This window comes from Misgurnus anguillicaudatus, chromosome 24 (genome assembly GCF_027580225.2).
Source record: "Misgurnus anguillicaudatus chromosome 24, ASM2758022v2, whole genome shotgun sequence".
Taxonomy (NCBI): domain Eukaryota; kingdom Metazoa; phylum Chordata; class Actinopteri; order Cypriniformes; family Cobitidae; genus Misgurnus; species Misgurnus anguillicaudatus.
In genome coordinates this window covers 37,133,181-37,153,505 of record NC_073360.2, presented here as the reverse complement: position 1 = coordinate 37,153,505, position 20,325 = coordinate 37,133,181, and the positions used below count along the sequence as shown (strand labels likewise).

Here is a 20,325-nt window from a genome sequence, read left to right as displayed (position 1 = left end):
CACCGTCTAACTTGATATACACTCAAAAAAATGAAATGTTGGATTTACTTAAAAATATTTTGTCAACAGGTTCCACATAATTTGTTAAGTAAACTCAACGAACAATAATTAAGTTCATTTAACAAAAGAAGATTAAGTAAACGTAACAAACAACAGTTGAGTTGATTGTACATAAAAAAATTAATTAATGATGACAAAAATTTGAATAATGCCATTTTATAAACTCCACCCCTTTTATCTAATAACTCCTTAACACTGAATCAATCGATCAATCAATCAATCAATCATAGTGCAGCTGCTTAATACAACTAATCATATAAGCCTCTTAATTATAACTTATCAAGTACATCACAAATATATTTAAAAAGAAATGTTACATTTCAAACCATTAATTTGTTTGTTTTTGTTCTAATAATATATCAGAACAAGTTAATTCACTCATAGTTGGCCACAGGTACCGATCTAATGGTGCTACACTTCTGCAAGAGGGTGGCAGAACAACAACAATTACCCATAATACACTGCAACATCATTAGCCAATGAGATGCCAGTATGTATTGGTTTTATTAATCTGTTAATTTTACACAACACTGTTATGTTGGCTGAACAAATAATTTTTAAGTAAATCTGACAAGACACCTTTTTGTTGAATAAACTCAATTAAATTAAGTTCACGTTGTTAAATTAATTTTTTTAAGTAATCACAATATGAAAGGATTACTTAAAACGGACAAAGGCGAAAGTTCATTTTTTTGAGTGTGGTAAATCATATGACCATATAATAATGCAATTATAGTAGAGATAATGATCAGAGGTCCTGACTTATCACCTGATAGCCCACTTAGTTAGCGGTAGAGACGATTAGCATGAATTTATACCACGGCCGTAGATTTATGGTGTCAACAGTATATCGTAATACTTTATAACAACTTAGAAGAATCAATAATACAGACCAAAGTAGAATGAAATCAAACGTAACAATTTATTAACCAGGTACGAAAAACAATTCAGAAGCCAATTTACAAACAATTCAAATACAAAACAAAGGAAAAACCATTGCATACATGGTAAGCAAAATAAAATAAAAATACCCAAGACACATCATCATGGGGTTCATTTCTGAATAGAGAAAATCAAAACTTTTCCTTAAGTATCCAGAGAGAACAAAGCATATGGGAATTTGGTACTGATTGGTGCCTGTAAACACAGGGCTGTCCTTAATTTGCATACAGTAGGTGATTGGTTTATGCCTGAGAGGGGGAGGTGTCTATCAGCACTGAGAGAAACTAAATTTGTTGTTACATTTTAATATTGAATTCTGTTGTTATATTAATCAACCAAATTGTACCGCTTGCATTAAAGCAACACTATGTAGTTTTTTTACCTTTAAATAATGTCTCTAAAATTATTTCAGTGATAGAACAACTTTTAACTGGACAAATTGTACTGTTGCTGCAACCTGAGCAGCCTCCTAGCTGCTAAAAGCACACTCTGAAAGTGGCGGTGGAGGGTAGGAAACACAGCCCTGCCCCTCCCCCTGCCTGCAGAAGAGTGTCTGATACCAGGCACTGTTGCGCTTTTCAACCACATGGGGGAGCTGTAAGTCATTTTTACATGGAAACTACATAGTGTTGCTTTAAAATACTTCATATGACATCAAACAAGGCCGGTTTCAGACACTGTGCATGAAGAATGCAGCATTTCACATACAGTTTGTCCTGAGAGCTGAACAGCTTGGTGAGGTGTGAGACTTTTTTCCCCAAACCATGATGGTGACCTTCTTGGGGGTAGATGTGAATTCTTTCATAGAGGTTTCAGATGTTGATTCAACATGAATTAAATGTTTTCCGAAAATGGCTCCATTTGAAGGCATTTGTCCGGGTTTGACACCATCTTATATTTTCAACTCTTGTTATGAGTTCATCTTTACTATGATTCTGAGAAAACACAGAAACAGCACATTTATTTAAAGCAACACTCTACATTTTTGAAAATAGGCTCCTTTTCAAGCTCCCTATTACTAGAGTTTATTATTTCATATTATCCAATTAAAACCTTAATCAACTTAACATCACTAGATGACATATTTAAATACATAATAAATACAATTCATTGCTCACCTTAGTTTTTTCTGTTTGTAATTTAAATCATTTCTCAGATCAGAGATCAGCTTCATTCCTAAATCTCCCAGATTATTATGAGACAAAAACAGATCTGTCAGGTGTGATGGGTTTAATCTCAGAGCTGAAGTCAGAGCAAAACAACCTTCATCTGTGATATTACAAGCACTCAACCTGTGAAAAACATTGACACACACTTTAGTCGTTCATTTTTCTATCATACATGTTTAAGCAATTTTAATTTAATAGTGTTGGACTGTTTGAGCAGCGTGTCATGAACTTCTACTAAATCCTGGTGTAAACACATTTTGTTTTATTAACTAACACCACATCTACACTGTATGAAGAAGAAAACAATGACAATAACATGCAACAAGAAAAGAGAAATGAATGAGAAACGATTGTGTCAGTTGTAAGAACTTGATGAACTTGAATTCATGAAAACACAGTCCTTCAATTTGTTATTTCTTATTAGTTCAGTGTTGAGCAGTCTTCACATGTTAAAATAAAGCCAGCAGATGTGATCAATCACATTAGTTTGATTTGTTTTGTAGAAAATCTGATCTGTAAGCAAAGGCATTTATCTTGGCATTTATGTTTGTTTGTCAAATGAGGAGTTCAGATGCAAAAGACGCAAAACACCCCTCTGTTGAGATAATAATATTAACCAAATGTTTTTGGCAAGTATTATTCATCAAATACCTTTGCTTTCAATGAGCTTTTCTTCTTGGTCTCAGTCCATTCAGAAAAACGCTTTGTTGGCAGAATCCACATAAAAAAAATATTTTTTCAGCAAAGTCCTCTAAGGGGCTGTTTACACTTGGCATTAAAATGTGTTTTCATCGATTGGATCACACAAGTGGACGATAGAGACACATTTCGTTTAAACCTGGTATTTAAATCCATCTCATTTGTCCACTTTCGACCGTTTCTGTCCTGAATACTGTGAGGGGGTGGTCTGTGAGACGGTGGGTGGGTCTCTCCACTGTCATTCAAACGTGAGCGGGAGTAATTATGGGTTTATATGGACGCAAACTAATATTATTTCAGAGTCCACTGCTTGTTTAGCAAGTAAACATGCTGCACAGTGTTTTGTACATGTGTATGTAAGAGCTTTCTCTGAATTTTCAGCGCAATTGATGAAATAGGATCGCGCAACTTTCACACGCTTTCAAAACGAAACTACGGAGATCAGCTTTAGTTTTATCAATGAAAGGCTAAAAATAGCACTGTTTACCGTATGTTCATTCCAGAAGTAAAAAAAGACGTAAAACTTGTGTTTAGTACCTCAGATTATATAAATGGGCGTGGAGACGGTGGTCGCGTGTGGCTGTTCGAACACATTCAACCGCATGTGCGTTTACACTACAAAAGCGATCTGATCGAAAGTGGTTTCGACTAGGGCTGGGCGGTATGAGCAAAAATTCATATCCCAGTATTTTCTTTGAATGCCGGTATCCTATATATATCTGGTATTTCTTGCAAAAAGTATAAAAATGTTACTTGAAAGTCAAAGCCTTTATAATCTTTGTGGCTGAAGTTGTTGTACCATAAAGTTGTAAACACTCCCTAATAAACTATCTATTCCGCTTTAAATCAAAACAAAAATTATATACCATGCAGTACCATATAAAAAATCATCTTTGTTAGAGCCTTTATCTTACCCGAAATTACTGTATGCTCATGTCCTTGATGGGTGGTAAATGTTTGTCATACCAAAGTTGTTAAGCTGGGTTTAGTTAACTTTATATACAAACCAGTGAAGTTACATTCATTTTATGATCTTTAATCTATAATATAATTATAGAAAAGTGTCCTGCCCATACTATTGAAATTATTATCCATAAAATTAGAAACACACAATTCTCTTGAATATACTGAACTGTCTGTAGCATTAAGATTTGTGTTCACAGAATTTACTAAAGTAGTCAAACCTCTTCATTAGAAGGGGGTGTCACAGTCCTTTTGTCCTTCCTTACAATGTATTCCAGTCACAAAAATGGACAAAACTTAAAAACATATGATCCAAAATAATTAAGTTTATAGAACAGATGTGGTTCTGGAATCTGATTGGCTACGTGCAAACTGAAACTATAATGCGCACACATTCAGCACATTTAAAGTGTCTTTGTTTCATTCACACACATCCTCCCTTATTATTTCTTAATAATCTCATTAATTCACACTAATAGCTTCACTGAACACCACAATCATTTGTTACCAATTCAAAAGTGACGTTTTAAAATGAAATAACGGAGACTTGTTTGTGGCTGTTATGCTTTGAATCTGAGGAAAAAGTTCACCACAAAATAAAACTCCTTCGGAGTTTCTGTTTTATCTACGCACTTGTCCCGTCGAACTAAAGTATAAACGCAGTATCACTCACCTGATATTGCTATAATAGTGATGATGAGAAATAACTGCAATAGCGTATTAGATAAATAGGTGTTGTGATGGAGCGTCAGACATGTTGTTGGGATGAAAGCACACATATGCAGCGGTAACTTAATTCCAATGATTTCTCTGTAAAAGCAGGTTGAGAAGAGATTTTATTTTAGTCTTGAACTCAATAATTACAATCCTCCGAGTGCATGCAGCCGCAGTTTTTGAACGTCCACATTCATGAGGCGCATCCAAGCGTCACAGAGTTTCTGCGTGCTTCTCCATGTCGCGTACTTGCTGTGACGGGCGGGCTTGCGCAGAGCGTGTGTATGCGCGCTTGAGTTGCATTAAACCATATCGATATGAACGGTATTGGCTAATTCCACATTGTGTCGGGAACCCATATCGATATATCCCCTAAATCCGGTATACCGCCCAGCCCTAGTTTCGACTACCTCTGAATGTGGTTGAAAGTGGTCGAAAGTGGACGAGCTCAAAACGTTTTGAACACCGTTTACACCTGGCATTAACGTCGTCCACTTGTGATCCGATCGAAGAAAACGCATGTTAATGCCAAGTGTAAACAGCCTCTATGTGCACCAAACCAATCAGATTTAAACTTTGGACCTGAATACAACCTCTATGAGGCTGTTTACACTTGGTATTAAGATGTGTTTTCATCGATCGGATCACAAGTGGACGAGAGAGACACATTACGTTTACACCTGGTATTTAAATCCGTCTCTTTTGTCCACTTTCGACCGCTTCTGTGCTGAATACTGTGAGGGGGTGGTCTGTGAGACGGTGGGCGAGTCTCTCCGTTGTCATTCAACCCCGAGCGGGAGTAATTATGAGTTTATATGGACGCAAACTAATATGATGTCGGAGTCCACTGCTTGTTTAGCAAGTAAACATGCTCCACAGTGTTTTGTACATGAGTATGTAAGAGCTTTCTCTGAATTTTCAGCGCAACTGATGAAAAAAGATCGCGCAACTTTCACACGCTTTCAAAACGAAACTACGAAGATCAGCCGCTTTAGTTTTATCAATGAAAGGCTAAAAATAGCGCTGTTCACCGTATGTTCACGCCAGCAGTCTGAAAAGATGTAAAGCTTGTGTTTAATACCTCAGATTAGATAAATGGGCGGAGAGAAGGCGGTCGCGTGTGGCTGTTCGAACGCATTCAACCACATGTGCGTTCCGCAACTCCAAAGCGATCTGATCGAAAGTGGTTTCGACTACCTCTGGATGTGGTTGAAAGTGGTCGAAAGTGGACGAGCTCAAAACGTTTTGAACACCGTTTACACCTGGCATTAACGTCGTCCACTTGTGATCTGATCGACGAAAACACATGTTAATGCCAAGTGTAAACAGCCTCTCAGTAGCAGTCACATAGATCATAGCATAGATAATGTGTGATTTAGTTTATTTTTACATTCTGGCTTTTATCATTTGCAAAGTTTCTAGATGCATCTTTAGCAATTTTGCAAATTGTCCAAAGAATTGGATTTTTTAGTGAAGTAGACGCAAGAAAAGCTTGCTTGTATATAGAGGGGTTTTCAAAAGTGTTAAATACAAATGAAATAACTTTAGCGATATTTGTGAAAAAATGCATTTAAATTTCTCTCTACCATTTTTTCGGTCTATAAGCCGCGTTTTTTTCATAACTTGGCTGGTGCGCCTTGTAAGTCAGTGTGAATTAATTTTGACATTTATGAGGCAAGAGACAACATTACCATTTACAGCCGCGACAGTCCGCCATATGCTGCTTCTGTATTTATGTAATTCAGTAATGTGGAATGACGAGTATGCGAACTTCACGCTTATTCTGTTAATTTAGCTATTTAACCTTTCAGGTAAGTTCTGAAAGCTATGGTTTATCGTATTAATAACTGATAATTTTACTTTTAATGTACAGACATCTATTCAGTCTGCTATTCTGTCTGATATTCTTTAGTTGAATAACTTGCCTTTCCAGATGTCTGTTCTTCGGCTTGGATTTTGTGAAATAATTTTCTAAATAAACGCGACGTCATATACCGTAGTCCACTGTGACTTATATATGTTATTTCATCTTAATAACGCATTTTGGAATGATGCGGTTTATACTCCGGTGCGGTTTATAGTCCGGAAAGTATGGTAATAACCTTAACATTGCCATTAAAGTGAAATTACTAAATCTAAAAATAAATGCTTATTTAAAAGAAAACATGTTACATGCATTTAGAGGGTTTTCAATATGAACTCTTCATGTCTCTTAAAATTGACAGCTTCCTAATATCTCTTTGAGAACCACATCATGTGTGACTACAGAAGGATGATCTTACTTCAGTATCTCCAGTTTACAGCGAGTATTCTCCAGTACAGCAGACAGCAGCTTCACTCCTAAATCTCCAAGTTTATTATTACACAGACTCAGTTCCCTCAGGTGTGATGGGTTTGATGTCAGAGCTGAAGACAGAGCAACACAACCTTCATCTGTGATATTACAAAAACACAACCTGTAGAGAAAAATAACACACTTCAGTCGCTCAGATCACAACACACACTTCAGATTAACATGGATTTCGTTTTGTTAGTTTTTTATGTGGCGTTTCCTCTGCTGGACTGTTGATCAAACTTTGTGTGTCTCTCTGCTCTGTTTCTCTCTGCTGGCTCTCTCTGGATTATGGTCCTGACTGTCAGTTACAATCTTGCTCTCTGGTATCTGGTGTATATTACAGTCTTGAGCTCTAGTGTTTTTTGCAGTTTGCTCTTTGTTTCTGCCCCCTGTCTGGTCTTTAGCTATCTGACCTGTAAGACACTTCACCATTTCACTCAGAGGGGCTCTTTACACTTGGTATTAAGATGTGTTTTTATCGATCGGATCATAAGTGGACGAGAGAGATCACGTTTACACCTGGTATTTAAATCCGTCTCTTTTGTCCACTTTCAACCGCTTCTGTCCTGAATACTGTGAGGGGGTGGTCTGTGAGATGGTGGGCGAGTCTCTCTGCTGCCATTCAAACGCGAGCAGGAGTAATTATAAGTTTATATGGACGCAAACTAATATTATGTCGGAGTCCACTGCTTGTTTAGCAAGTAAACATGCTGCACAGTGTTTTGTACATGTATATGTTACAGCTTTCTCTAGAGCTTTCAATTGATGAAATAGGATCGCGCAACTTTCACACCCCTGCAAAATGAAACTGCGGAGATCAGCCACTTTAGTTTTATCAATGAAAGGCTATAAATAGCGCTGTTACCGTGTTTTCTCGCCAGAAGTCAGAAAAGACATAAAACTTGTGTTTAGTACCTCAGATTATATAATGGGTGGAGAGAAGGCGGTTGCGTGTGGCTGTTAGAACACATTCAAGCACATGTGCGTTTACACTACAAAAGCAATCCGATCGAAAGGGGTTTCGACTTCCTCTGAATGTGGTTGAAAGTGGTCGAAAGTGGAAGAGCTCAAAACGTTTTGAACACTGTTTACACCTGGCATTAACGTCGTCCACTTGTGATCCGATCGATCAATACGCATGTTAATGCCAAGTGTAAACACCACTGAGAATCACATCATGTGTGAATGATCTTACCAGAGTTTCTCCAGTTTACAGTTAGGATGCTCCAGTAGATCAGAGAGATGCTCAATTCCTAAATCTCCAAGATTATTCTGAGACAGATTCAGTTCTCTCAGGTGTGATGGGTTTGATCTCAGAGCTGAAGTCAGAGCAGCACAACCTTCAGCTGAGATATAACAAGAATTCAACCTGTAGAGAACAATGACACACACTTCACTCTCTCATTTCACCATACACACATCTGATCAAAGTCATTATTATAGGGGTAACATTTTCATTTTATCATGCTTCGCAAAACCCGTCAGGCCTTTCATTATCTTCAAAACATATTTTTAGATATTGTTGATGAAGCGTGCATATCTTTCATATGGGGATAATCGGCTCTTTATAAAGGTTGTCAAAGTATTGTATGCAATGCTTGCAAATGGCACAAGTGGATGAGAGAGACACATTTTTTCACACGTTTACATCTGGTATTTAAATCCGTCTCTTTTGTCCACTTTCAACCGCTTCTGTCCTGAATACTGTGAGGGGGTGGTCTGTGAGGGGGTGGTCTGTGAGACGGTGGGCGAGTCTCTCTGCTGCCATTCAAACGCAAGCGGGAGTAATTATGAGTTTATATGGACGCAAACTAATATTATGTCGGAGTCCACTGCTTGTTTAGCAAGTGTAAACAGCCACTGAGAATCACATCACGTGTGAATGATCTTACCAGAGTTTCTCCAGTTTACAGTCAGGATTCTTCAATACGTCAGAGATTAGCTTCACTCCTGAATCTCCAAGATTATTCTGAGACAGATTCAGATCTCTTAGGTGTGATGGGTTTGATCTCAGAGCTGAAGTCAGAGCAGCACAACCTTCAACTGTGATACAACAAGAATTCAACCTGTAGAGAACAATGACACACACTTTACTCTCTCATTTCACCATACACACATCTGATCAAAGTCATTATTATAGGGGTAACATTTTATTTTATCATGCTTCGCAAAGCCGTCAGTAGGGATGGGAATCGAGAACCTTTGAACCGTTAGCATGCGTGCTTAACGATTCCGCTGATCGGTTCCGCTCGTTGCAAATGTGTCATGACATCACACACACGCTGTGTTGTTTTGGTTTAGAACGCAGCAAACATTGCATCCATCGAGGCAGAATGATCCAAAGTTTGGTTATATTTAGGGGTGGGCAGAGCGAGGCTTCGTGAAACACTGAAACAGTTGAATCAGTAACTTATATTTCACGCGAACATACGACAATACGATCGCGTTGAAAGAAGTTGCAGGTCTGTCGCGTGTTGGATATATAATTACACAACAACACCAGCGAGTCAAGCACCAGCGGAGCTAACGGGCCGCCATCTGTTATTAATGCCGAAGGTAATGTGTTAATGTTAATGTGAGCGCCATTTCATTATGTAAACTTTTACTATACGGATATCTCCGTTTTCATTGTTCTTCCAATTGATGACGGCCAAAGTCTGGTTGGCTCTCACACTGGCTCAGAGGCTGCAGAAAGTATCTCTCGTGCCCTCTAGCTACTCCGTTTACAGAGGCAGGGAGGAATAAAATGACTGAGGAGAGGATAAACACATTTCACCGAGCAGTAAAGGTGGACACTACTTAAGTATTTCTACTTAAAAGTACATTTGTACTTTATCAGTGTTTTTTTTTTTTTTTAAACATACATTCCAAAGCATATTATCATAAGTTTCTACTACATTTCATAGTTTTTGGCTTTTGGCTAGTAATTTTTATTTTACTTTTACTTAAGTAAACAGTACTTTTGTACTTTTACTCAAGAAAAGTAAAAGTACACATTTATGTAATTAGGTATTAAATCAATTTTAATATGCAATATAAAAGGAATACACAGTATGATTCTATGCTTTAGAATGTAGTGAACATTTTTTAGTAAAGTCAATTTTTTCCCAAGACAACACTCTGATAAAGCACAGATGCTTGGAAAATTAAACTATAAAACTTAAGTAGTGTCCACCTCTGCCAAGCAGTAACTAAGTTTGTGGTAAAGGGTTTGCATCTTTCGGTAGGTTAATTTGCTGTATTTTGTCCAGCATCATATCTTTTTAAAAAAAAGTAACAAATGCATGCATGACCAACGACCAAGTTGCATGTTTTTATGTCAGTCTAGTTCTGTTTTATTAATTCCTAGTCCTATCACTTATTTACTGGTTGAGAAACACTGCACTAGGCTATAGGTCCCTGGACTTTACTTTAAGAAGTAGCTCACCTACTTTTAAGTTTGTTCTGAGGTTGCTACATATAATTTGTGTATACTCTGTTCTGTGTGTTCTGAACAAATATTAAAGCGAGTTATTACAAACATACAAATTTGTACTTATTCCCTCACCCAATGAGAATCGTTAAGAGAAACGATAAGGAATCGGATCGATAAGCAACATCGATAATGGAATCGGAATCGTTAAATTCTTATCAATTCCCATCCCTAGCCATCAGTCCTTTCATTATCTTCAAAACACATTTTTAGATATTTTTGATGAAGCGTAGATATCTTTCATATGGGGATGATCGGCTCTTTATACAGGTTGTCAAAGTATTGTATGCAATGCTTGAAATGGCTCTAAAAAGGAAAAACGCTGGCAACAACATGAACAGGTACCAGCGCATGCATCACAGTCTGGTAGGGGTGTCACGATTAACCGTGCAAATGCGCGTTTCTCAATGAATACATTTGAATTAATTACGGTGAAATCCTGGAACATCCGAACGCCAGGGGGCACTCTCATGCAGAAACTCCCTTTGTGCAACAGAAGAAGTAGCATTACAAACGCTCGCTGCGTCCCAAACCGCTTACTTCCATACTATATAGTAGGCGAAGTAGTGCTTTTTACATACTATATAGTATGGAAGTAGCGATTTGGGACACAGCGGCTATTCCAGATATGTCTATAGGAATATTTATTTCGCTGTTCTTCAAATTGTTTCAGGTATTTTCATTATAATAAAGAATATTTTTAATCATTGTGTTTGACAAGTGTTGCTTTTTTAAATGCACGTTATAAACGACTCAGACTCATAATGATTTTAGATTGATAAGGACTTCTTACTGACCAAATGCCGTAGTACACGCACAAGCTGTGCATAAAACAAAGAATTGCAGCCTTGCGATTCAAAACCGAATTCAGACATTTTTAATGGGACACCCGATTTAATTGTTACATCCCTACAGTCTGGTAATGGACACACACTGATACTTCAATAGCATATTATGGGACAGTCACAAGCATCCCAGTTTTTATCAAAAATATTTAAAAATGTGTTTTCAAGATCAAAGGACTTACGGGTTTTGAACGACGCAGAGGTAAGTGATTCAGGATAAAATTAGAATTTTTGAGTGAACTATCCCTTTAAAGATCATTACAAATCTAAAGCTCAAATCACTGTTACGCCGATTTCACACCACAAGTGTGAGCAGCGTGTAAGCGGCGCATGTTTTCTAGGCGCCCATGTTATAGTTAAAGTATGAACACTGAACGCGTGAGCAGCGTGTGTTTGCGTGGCAGGAGCGTCACTGAATTCTTACCATTTTGGAATCCATTCAGCGGATCTCCGGGTCTGGCGCTAGCACTTTTAGCATAGCTTAGCACAATCCATTGAATATGATTGGACCATTAGCATCGTGCTAAAAACATCAAAGAGTTTCGATATTTTTCCTATTTAAAACTTGACTCTTCTGTAGTTATATGGTGTACTAAGACCGAAGGAAAACTAAAAGCTGCTATTTTCTAGGCTGATATGGCTAGGAACTATACTCTCAAAGTGCCGTAATAATCAAGGACTTTGCTGATGTAACATGGCTGCAGCAGGTGTAGTGATATTACCCTGTGCCCAAAAATAGTCCCCTTGTTTCCTTTCAATAGCAGGGGACTATTTTCGCTATGCTAAAAGTGCTAGCACCAGACCCGGAGATCAGCCGAATGGACTCCAAAACGGCAAGAATCAAACGTTTAACTCTAGGGGAGCCGGAAAATGAGCACATTTTCAAAAAAAGTGGAAGTTGTGATGTTAACAGTTGTTAAAGATGTTAAAAGTGTTCTTAAAGTCTCCTGTTTGTCATCATTATCAGACCTGAAGTATCCTCTTTGGAGGATTAGATCATGTAAAGATCAATTCACAACAGCAGATAGACAATAAACAATTAAAATTGATCCATGACTTTATTACATCACAAAACATCATATGATCTTACTTCAGTATCTGCAGTTTACAGTCAGGATTCTTCAGTACGTCAGTGAGCAGCTTCACTCCTGAATCTTTCAGTTTATTATTACCCAGATTCAGTTCTCTCAGGTGTGATGGGTTTGATCTCAGAGCTGAAGACAGAGCAACACAGCCTTCATCTGTGATATTCCAAGAAAATAACCTGTAGAGAAATAATTAAAAAAATATATATAACCAATCAGCGATTCTTGGGAATTTGGATAAAACGTTAGTTAAATTACAAAATCTGAAGGTATATCATTATAGACCAAGGTCTTTGCCGTCCAGCAATTTACCGGTGCAACTAGGGATGCACTGATACCACTTTTTCCATCTCTGATTCGATTCCAATACCCGAATTCTGAGTATCGGCCGATACCTGCCGAGATCCGATACTGTATTTTTCTTGAACAGTTTAAATTCACACACACACACACACACACACACACACACACACACGTTAAATGTGTATAGTGCTTTCTGTTAAATCGTCACAGTAAAAAAGATTTAGTGTGCAGATGGTTATTTTGGGAACTATGCACTTAACCGGACCTTTTATGCACATTCTAGGTGCAGAATTAATGCGCCTAACCCCGGATTTCCACCGACTGCGGAACGGCGGCGGAGTCAATCGGTTTCCATTCAAGTCAATGTGTGTATTTCCACTGACTGCGCTCCGAATCCGTAACAGCTCCGGCCATCCGCAGCCCTCTGGCACAAATACGCAGAGCTTCTATTTTTGACGGATGCCGGACAGCTCCGCAGGGCGGAGCCATGATCATACCTTTATCACGTGATCATACCTGAATTTGCGAGAACTCGTGTTTTTTTTATTAAATCTTTGCAATACAAACATTACAAACACAACCAAATAAAGTAAATATTACAGAAATAACAAATAATAGACAAGAACAGAGCCAGGGGGAGTTTCAAATAAATACATTAAAGACAGAGCATAAATAAATGTTTTAGCAGCCCTTCTTATTTTTTGAATTTTGGATGGATTTGATGTACTGCTCTGTCTACGTGAGATCTCGTGTTGTGATCTGGGCTGGTTTGTAAAAACGTTATAATTCAACGGCATAATGGGCAGAGACAGAACTAGATCGATCAAATTTAAAGTTAATCTAAGCACGCCAAGAGCCTTAAATATGCCTGAAATAAAAGTAAAATTTGACGCGTTGCCCTGGGAACAGCGTTCGAGATATCAAAAATCAGCCCATAGAACCGTATGTAGGAAAGTTATGAAATTTGGCACACTCAAAGAGGACATTCCAAATAGTCAACACACCAAATTTGGAGTGTCTATGTCAAACCCAATAGCGCCACCAACAGTCTTCAATTTTCACATTTTTGGTTATAACTGCTGACCCGTAAGTCCTAGAAACACAATTTGTTTCTTCTGATTCCTTGGCTCATGCTGATTCGATTGCGCCATATGACGTCATTTCCGTTAAGCTTATTATTTCGATATTTTGAATTGTTTGTAAAAACCTACTTTTTCGAATTCGTCCTAGAGCTTTTGTCCAATTTGCGTAAAGAATGGGTGTGTAGCATCTAGAGACACTCATGGCAAAAAGTTATGGAATTCGTGTTGATTCGCCAATCCGTTTCCGTAAACCGCATCAACAAATTTTATGTAGAACGAGAAAAAACAGATTTGAGGCTGTATCTTCACCAAAGTTAAATGTATTCACACGACATTTGGTAGTTTTGATGGCATTCATGACCTGAGGGTTCGTGCCCAGTTTCGTCACAGCACCACCTGGTGTTCACGAGATTTGAAAAATGGCTATTTTTGCTTATAACTAGTGTAGGTTGTCTACAAATCGGAAGGTTGGTGGTTCAAACCCCAGCTCCACCTGACCAAGTGTTTAGGTGTCTTGGAGTGAGACATCTACACCCCAACTGCTTCCGACACTGTATGAATAGGTGAATGTTTCACAACTTGTAAATGTCATTAACTGAGGGTGCATGGAATGTTTTGTTACAGCGCCACCTATTTCATCAGCGACATTTTTTGAAAGCCCTTGTAAACTTTTTAGTGCCCCCTAGTGGTTAAGAGTTTTGAGGTTTTATCTCCAGATCGCTTTATTGTGTGTACACCATATTTGGTGGGTGTCATCACAATCATGACCTGAGGCACCATCTATTGTTTCAGTGCAGTGCCCCCAGTGGTCAAGTAATTTGAGGCTATATCTTAACATTGCTTAATCATATGTATATCAAATTTGGTGGGTGTCATCACAATCATGACCGGAGGCACCATCTATTGTCTTGATGCAGTGCCCCCTAGTGGTCAAGTCATTTGAGGCTATTTCTCAACATTGCTTAATCATATGTATATCAAATTTGGTGGGTGTCATCACAATCATGACCCGAGGCACCATCTATTGTTTCGGTGCAGCACCACCTAGTGGTCTCAACATTTGAAAAATTGCTATTTTTGCCTTAATCTACTGAAAACTTATATCTAAAATCACAGTACAGTCATTACTGATACTTCATTCTGTGCCCTTTTTGGCTTGACCCCGGCATCGCTGCTTTGCAGCTATATATATAACATTGATTCTTTTTCTTCATGAAAATGTTATTAATTTCCAACATAATTAACACTTTTCTTAGTGGGACATGTTTTTGCCGAAGTTTCAAGAATCATTGCAATAATAAAGGTTTAAGAATAAAATAACCGTTCACACTTACTGAACTGATCTGGATTCACAAATCACAGGCAGCAGCTCCTTAAGAACTTTCAGTGATTCAGCATTGATTCCTTTAACAAGCGGATTCATATTAAACTTATTTAGCTCATGTCCTGATGTCAGCATCACCGAAACTATAGCTGACCACTGATATGAAGACAGTGTGGTTTTATTTTTTGTTGTAGATGTCAGATATTGTTGGATTTCCCTCATTAGTAAAACATCACCCAGTTCATTCAGACACTGAAGCAGATTGATGGATTTCTCTGGTGAAGGATTCTTCCTGATCTTCTCTTTTATGTATTTCATTGCTTTCTCATTGATCTGAAAGTTGTAGCATGTCAGTAACCTCAGACCTGGTATGAGATTCTGATTCGACTGCAGTGACAAACCCAGAAAAAAACGAAGAAAAAGATCCAGATGTCCATTTTTACTCTTCACAGTCTCATCTATAGCTCTCTGATACAGATCAGGTATTGAAGGCTTACAACTTTGATTCATTTTAAATGCAGTCAACACACTTATGTTGTTGTTCATAAAAGAGAGGTGCACATGTAGAGCTGCTAGATGTTCCTGAATGCTCGGATGAAAAAAGCTGTAAACTTTCCTCTGACACAAACCAAACTCCTCTCTGAAGATCTGAGTACACAATCCTGAGTACACTGATGCTTCTGATACATCAATGCCACACTCTCTCAAGTCTTCATCATAGAAGATCAGATTGCCTTTCATAATCTGCTGAAAAGCCAGTTTACACAGTTTGAAGACCATGTCTTTATTCTTCTCGTAGTCCTTCTGAATGATCAGGAAGTGTGTGTACATTTGAGTGAGAGTCTTGGGGATCTCTCTTCTTTTTGCTTCCCTCAATATTCCCTCTAGAACAGTGCCGGAAATCCAGCAGAACACTGGGATGTGAGACATGATGTAGAGACTTCTGGATGACTTCAGGTGTGAGATGATTTGATCAGACAGACTCTCATCACTGATTCTCTTCCTGAAGTATTCCTCCTTCTGTGGATCACTGAAGCCTCGTACCTCTGTGACTCGATCAACACACTCAGAGGGGATGAGATCAGCTGCTGCTGGTCTGGAGGTGATCCAGATGAGAGCAGAGGGAAACAGATTCCCCTTGATGAGGTTTGTCAGCATCACGTCCACTGAGGTTGATTCACTTACTTCACTGAACTTTACCCTGCTGTGGAAATACAGAGGCAGACGACACTCATCCAAACCATCAAAGATGAACAACACTTTATATTCATCACTGAAGATTTCCATTTCTTTTGTCTCTGGGAAGAAAAGATGAAGAAGATCTAAAAGACTGAGTGTTTTGTCCTTCAACAAATTAATCTCTCTGAAAGGAAGTGGAAATATGAGGTGGACGTCCTGATTCTCTTTCTCTTCAGCCCAGTCCAGAATGAACTTCTGTACAGAGACTGTTTTTCCAATGCCAGCGACTCCCTTTGTCATCACACTTCTGATGTTTTTGTTTTTTGCAGGTAAAGGTTTAAAGATGTCATTACATTTGATTGGTGTATCCTCTGCCTCTCCACTTTTAATCTGTGTGATGTTGAGGTCTGTGTAGATCTCATTCAGTAGTGTTGGGTTTCTCTGCTTTGATGTTCCTGGATACAAACATTGAAACTTCTCTCTCAGATTTGATTTAAATGTGTTCAGGACTTCATTAAGTTTAGAGTCATGGCTGTAAAATGAAAAAAGTAGTTAGAGAAGTACATGTATTGCGCAAATTAGATTTTTATTATCAGTTAAAGCAACACCAAAGAGTTTTGGCTCTTTGCTCCCCCTACAGGTTAGAAGCGTAATTGTCCATTACCACTGTTGTATATACTGAAGCATAGCTGGCTCTGATTGGATTGTAGGTCTGCCTTAAAGCAAGTTTTTGTAGTTTTCACTCGAACTACAGGACCGCTACCCGACAGTTGGAAACTTCTTTAGGGCGGTTTTGGCCGATAGAGGGCTGCAAAGCGAATGTGAAAGTGCTGTTCACTCTGTTTCGAGGGGATGCACGCCTGAAACTGTTTTGGAAGCGTTATTTTAAGGTAAAAAAAACTCTTTGGTGTTGCTTTAAAATCACAACTTTTTTTTAGTGACGTAACATCTAAAACAAACAATCAAATGTCAAATTATCTATAGTTCACCTGAATTCAGGACACACATATTGTGGTTGATTCACAGACTGATCAATCTTCATCTTTTTACAGACGGGTTCGGTTACGTCTGGTCTGGACATCAGGAAGAGAATTAATAATTATTCATTACATGTTTTAATTAATGTGCCTCTTTGTGTGAATAACACTGTGTTAAAGGGACATTCCACTTTTTTTTGAAAATATGCTAATTTTCCAGCTCCCCTAGAGTTAAACATTTGATTCTTACAGTTTTGGAATCTATTCAGCTAATCTCTGTGTCTGGGACTTTTAGCATAGCTTAGCACAAGCCATTGAATCTGATAGACAATTAACATCGCGCTAAAACATAACCAAAGAGTTTTGATATTTTTTCTATTTGAAACTTGACTCTTCTGTAGTTACATTGTGTACTTAGACCGACAGAAAATTAAAAGTTGTGATTTTCTAGGCTGATATGACTAGGAACTATACTATCATTCTGACGTAATAATCAAGGACTTTGCTGATGTAACATGACTGCAGCAGCCGAAGTGATTTTACGCAGTGCCCGAAAATAGTCCCCTGCTATTGAAAGTACCAAGGGGAGTATTTTCGGGCAGTGCGTAATATTACTACGCATGCTGCAGCCATGTTACATCAGCAAAGTCCTTGATTATTCCGCCAGAATGATAGTATAGTTCCTAGTCATATCGGCCTAGAAAATCACAACTCTTCATTTTCTGTCGGTCTTAGTTTGCAATGTAACTAAAGAAGAGTCCAGTTTTAAACAAGTTTTCTTTGGTTATTTTTAGCACGATGCTAATGGTCTAATCAGATTCAATGGATTGTGCTAAGCTATGCTAAAAGTGATAGCACCAGACCCGGGGAGATCAGCTGAATGGATCCCAAAACGGTAAGATTCAAATGTTTAACTCTGGGGAGATGGAAAATAAGCATGTTTCCAAAAGAAGTGGAATATCCCTTAAAATTGAAATGTTATTTTTTGTCAGGTCACCTCTTAAATGTTGTTGGTGGATCCATTGCCCTCTCATTCTTCATATACATGCAACTGAACTCTTCATCTAATCTCTTCTGATAAACTGAAATATAACACACATATCAAATTAGTTTGTATTCAACAAAAAAACATTCATGTATTATTGAAAACAACATATAATCTTACATATCATCCTTCACAGTCTGTTGTAAGACATGCATTTATTGAATTGCTTTCAAACAAATGTGTAAATCAACAAACCTTTATAGTTGTGTCTCTCTGTGTGATTTTCTTACATGCATTAAACTTCACATTCGACGAGGATGCAGCATTTTGTACTCGTGCTCCATTAAAGCAACCGTTTAACTGTTTTACTCAAGATGTCTTTAAATGAGCTTTCAATGATAAATATAACCGATGTCCATCGCGTATGCAGATTCATATCTAAACGTTATTTTCTTCTTACTGACATTCAGACATTAAAACAGAATCAAACGGTAAAAATAAGTAGTTATGTAAAATCCCTCGGATTTTTGGTGTCTCCGCGTTTGTTTTGGAGTGTCGTCATGTTCTTCTTTGTGGGTTTACTGGCGGGCTGCAAACCAACTGTGTAAATGTGCATACCGCCACCTACTGTACTGGAGTGTGACGTAATCTGCCTGATACTGGTTAAATTCTATTAATTAACGCGGTGTTTTTAAGAACCTCATTATTACTATTATTAACATATCCGTTTTTGTCCCTTCATTTAAAATATTACCCATTGTGAATTCTTTAATGCACATGTCTTTTACTTCTTTATATGATATTGTTTTCTGCTGATCTCGCACATTTCATTAAGACTCCATTTCCTGACACACATCACAAAGACCTGTATTGTGTTTTAATTATGATGTAATTAGTTGCATTGTCCCATTCTTAATCTCGTAAATATTGTATATTCCTGTATATTTGCTTTAATTTACTTAAATAAAAATGTCTTCCTTTCATGCATGAGCATCTCGTTGCATAGTAGGTAGGAAAAATAATTTGGAAGTATTTTGAGAAATGATGGAAAGCACACAGTTGACAAAATGTCCAAATCGATTAGTCTTGACTAACGTTTGCAGAATTAAAGTTTCTGTTTATGTGTGTGTGTGTGTGTACTGTGTATAATAATTATGTATAAATACACACACATACATGTATAATTTTAAGAAAAATATATATTTATATAATACATTTTTATATTTATATGTAATAAAGTATAAATATAAACATGGATATATACATGCAAATGTTTCTTAATTATGTGTGTGTGTTTATTAATAATTATTATACACAGTACATCCACACAAATTATGTAAACAAAAACTTTTATTCTGCAAATGATTAGTCGCGAATAATCCTGAGGCAGCACTACAAATGTGAAAACGAACGATGAAATGATTTTAAGTGAAATAATCCTTGTCACGGATACAGACTCCTTTATTTTCTTTTGCTGATTGTACAAAATCTTTTTCTAAAACATGAATCTTATACAAAAATACTTTAATACAAATATTATATACAGAAATGCATTACAATTAAAGTATAAATGAACACATTGGGGCAGTATCCCAGACAGGGTTTTGATTAATCCAGGACCAGGCCTAGTTATATTGGGACACTTAAGTAGTTTTTACAAACATACCTTTGAAAAAATAATACTGATGTGCATCTTAGGACGAAACAAAGTCACTGATAAATGTTGAAATATGCCAGTGCAAGATGTTTTTATATTAAGGTAGCTCAAACATGCATTTTAGTCTGGGACTAATGTAAGCACTGTCTGGAAAACTTCATATTGTGTACTTTTGTAAATCTTACAGTTCTGTGCCCAGTTGCATGAAAGTCCTTAAGCTAAGAAATCCATTAAAGGAACAGTATGTCAGAAATTTATAGCAATTAATCATAAAATGACCCTGACATATCACTACACATTAAGAAATTTCATTTTTAAATACTTATATCACTGACAACAGTGGTCTGGCCAGGATATTGTCATTTAAAAAGTGGAGTTGCAGCCCTCAACTGATGTTTATGTTGTCATTTTGTGTATTGGCCACCAGTTGTGTGATTGCAGTACCAGTTATGGCCACAATCCTACATATTGTTCCATTAAATATAATGTTAAGGGTACCCTTAATAAAAAAAAAATGGGTACCAAGAAAAACCC

The 20,325-nt window shown here is 37.5% G+C and overlaps 2 protein-coding genes across 2 annotated transcripts in view; both read right to left on the bottom strand.

Moving 5' to 3' along the window:
* The window catches only part of LOC129438574 (NACHT, LRR and PYD domains-containing protein 3), a 102,737-nt gene extending 84,249 nt beyond the window's left edge, over positions 1-18,488 (bottom strand). Inside the window, exon 1 of the mRNA XM_073862943.1 lies at positions 18,390-18,488. The gene's annotated coding sequence lies outside the window, so the exon portion shown is untranslated. The remainder of the gene's footprint in view (positions 1-18,389) is intronic.
* On the bottom strand, positions 959-18,561 carry LOC129438566 (protein NLRC3). Its single transcript, XM_055197342.2, has 10 exons — positions 18,425-18,561; positions 18,147-18,231; positions 17,162-17,245; positions 15,004-16,704; positions 12,290-12,463; positions 8,775-8,948; positions 8,078-8,251; positions 6,830-7,003; positions 2,121-2,294; positions 959-1,937 (listed from the first exon to the last, which is right to left on the bottom strand). The coding sequence occupies exons 2-10, from the start codon at positions 18,194-18,196 to the stop codon at positions 1,913-1,915; spliced, it is 2,730 nt and encodes a 909-aa protein (XP_055053317.2). The 5' UTR covers positions 18,197-18,231; positions 18,425-18,561; the 3' UTR covers positions 959-1,912.
* Between the last annotated feature and the right edge of the window lie 1,764 nt (positions 18,562-20,325).

Coding starts and splice junctions, on each gene's coding strand:
- LOC129438566 (XM_055197342.2), bottom strand. CDS start 18,196: ATGTATATGAAGAATGAGAGGGCAATGGATCCACCAACAACATTTAAG. Junction 12,464..15,003: donor TGTGAATCCAGATCAGTTCA/GTAAGTGTGAAC, acceptor ATTTCTCTACAG/GTTATTTTCTTGGAATATCA. Junction 1,938..2,120: donor TACAAACAGAAAAAACTAAG/GTGAGCAATGAA, acceptor GTGTTTTCTCAG/AATCATAGTAAAGATGAACT.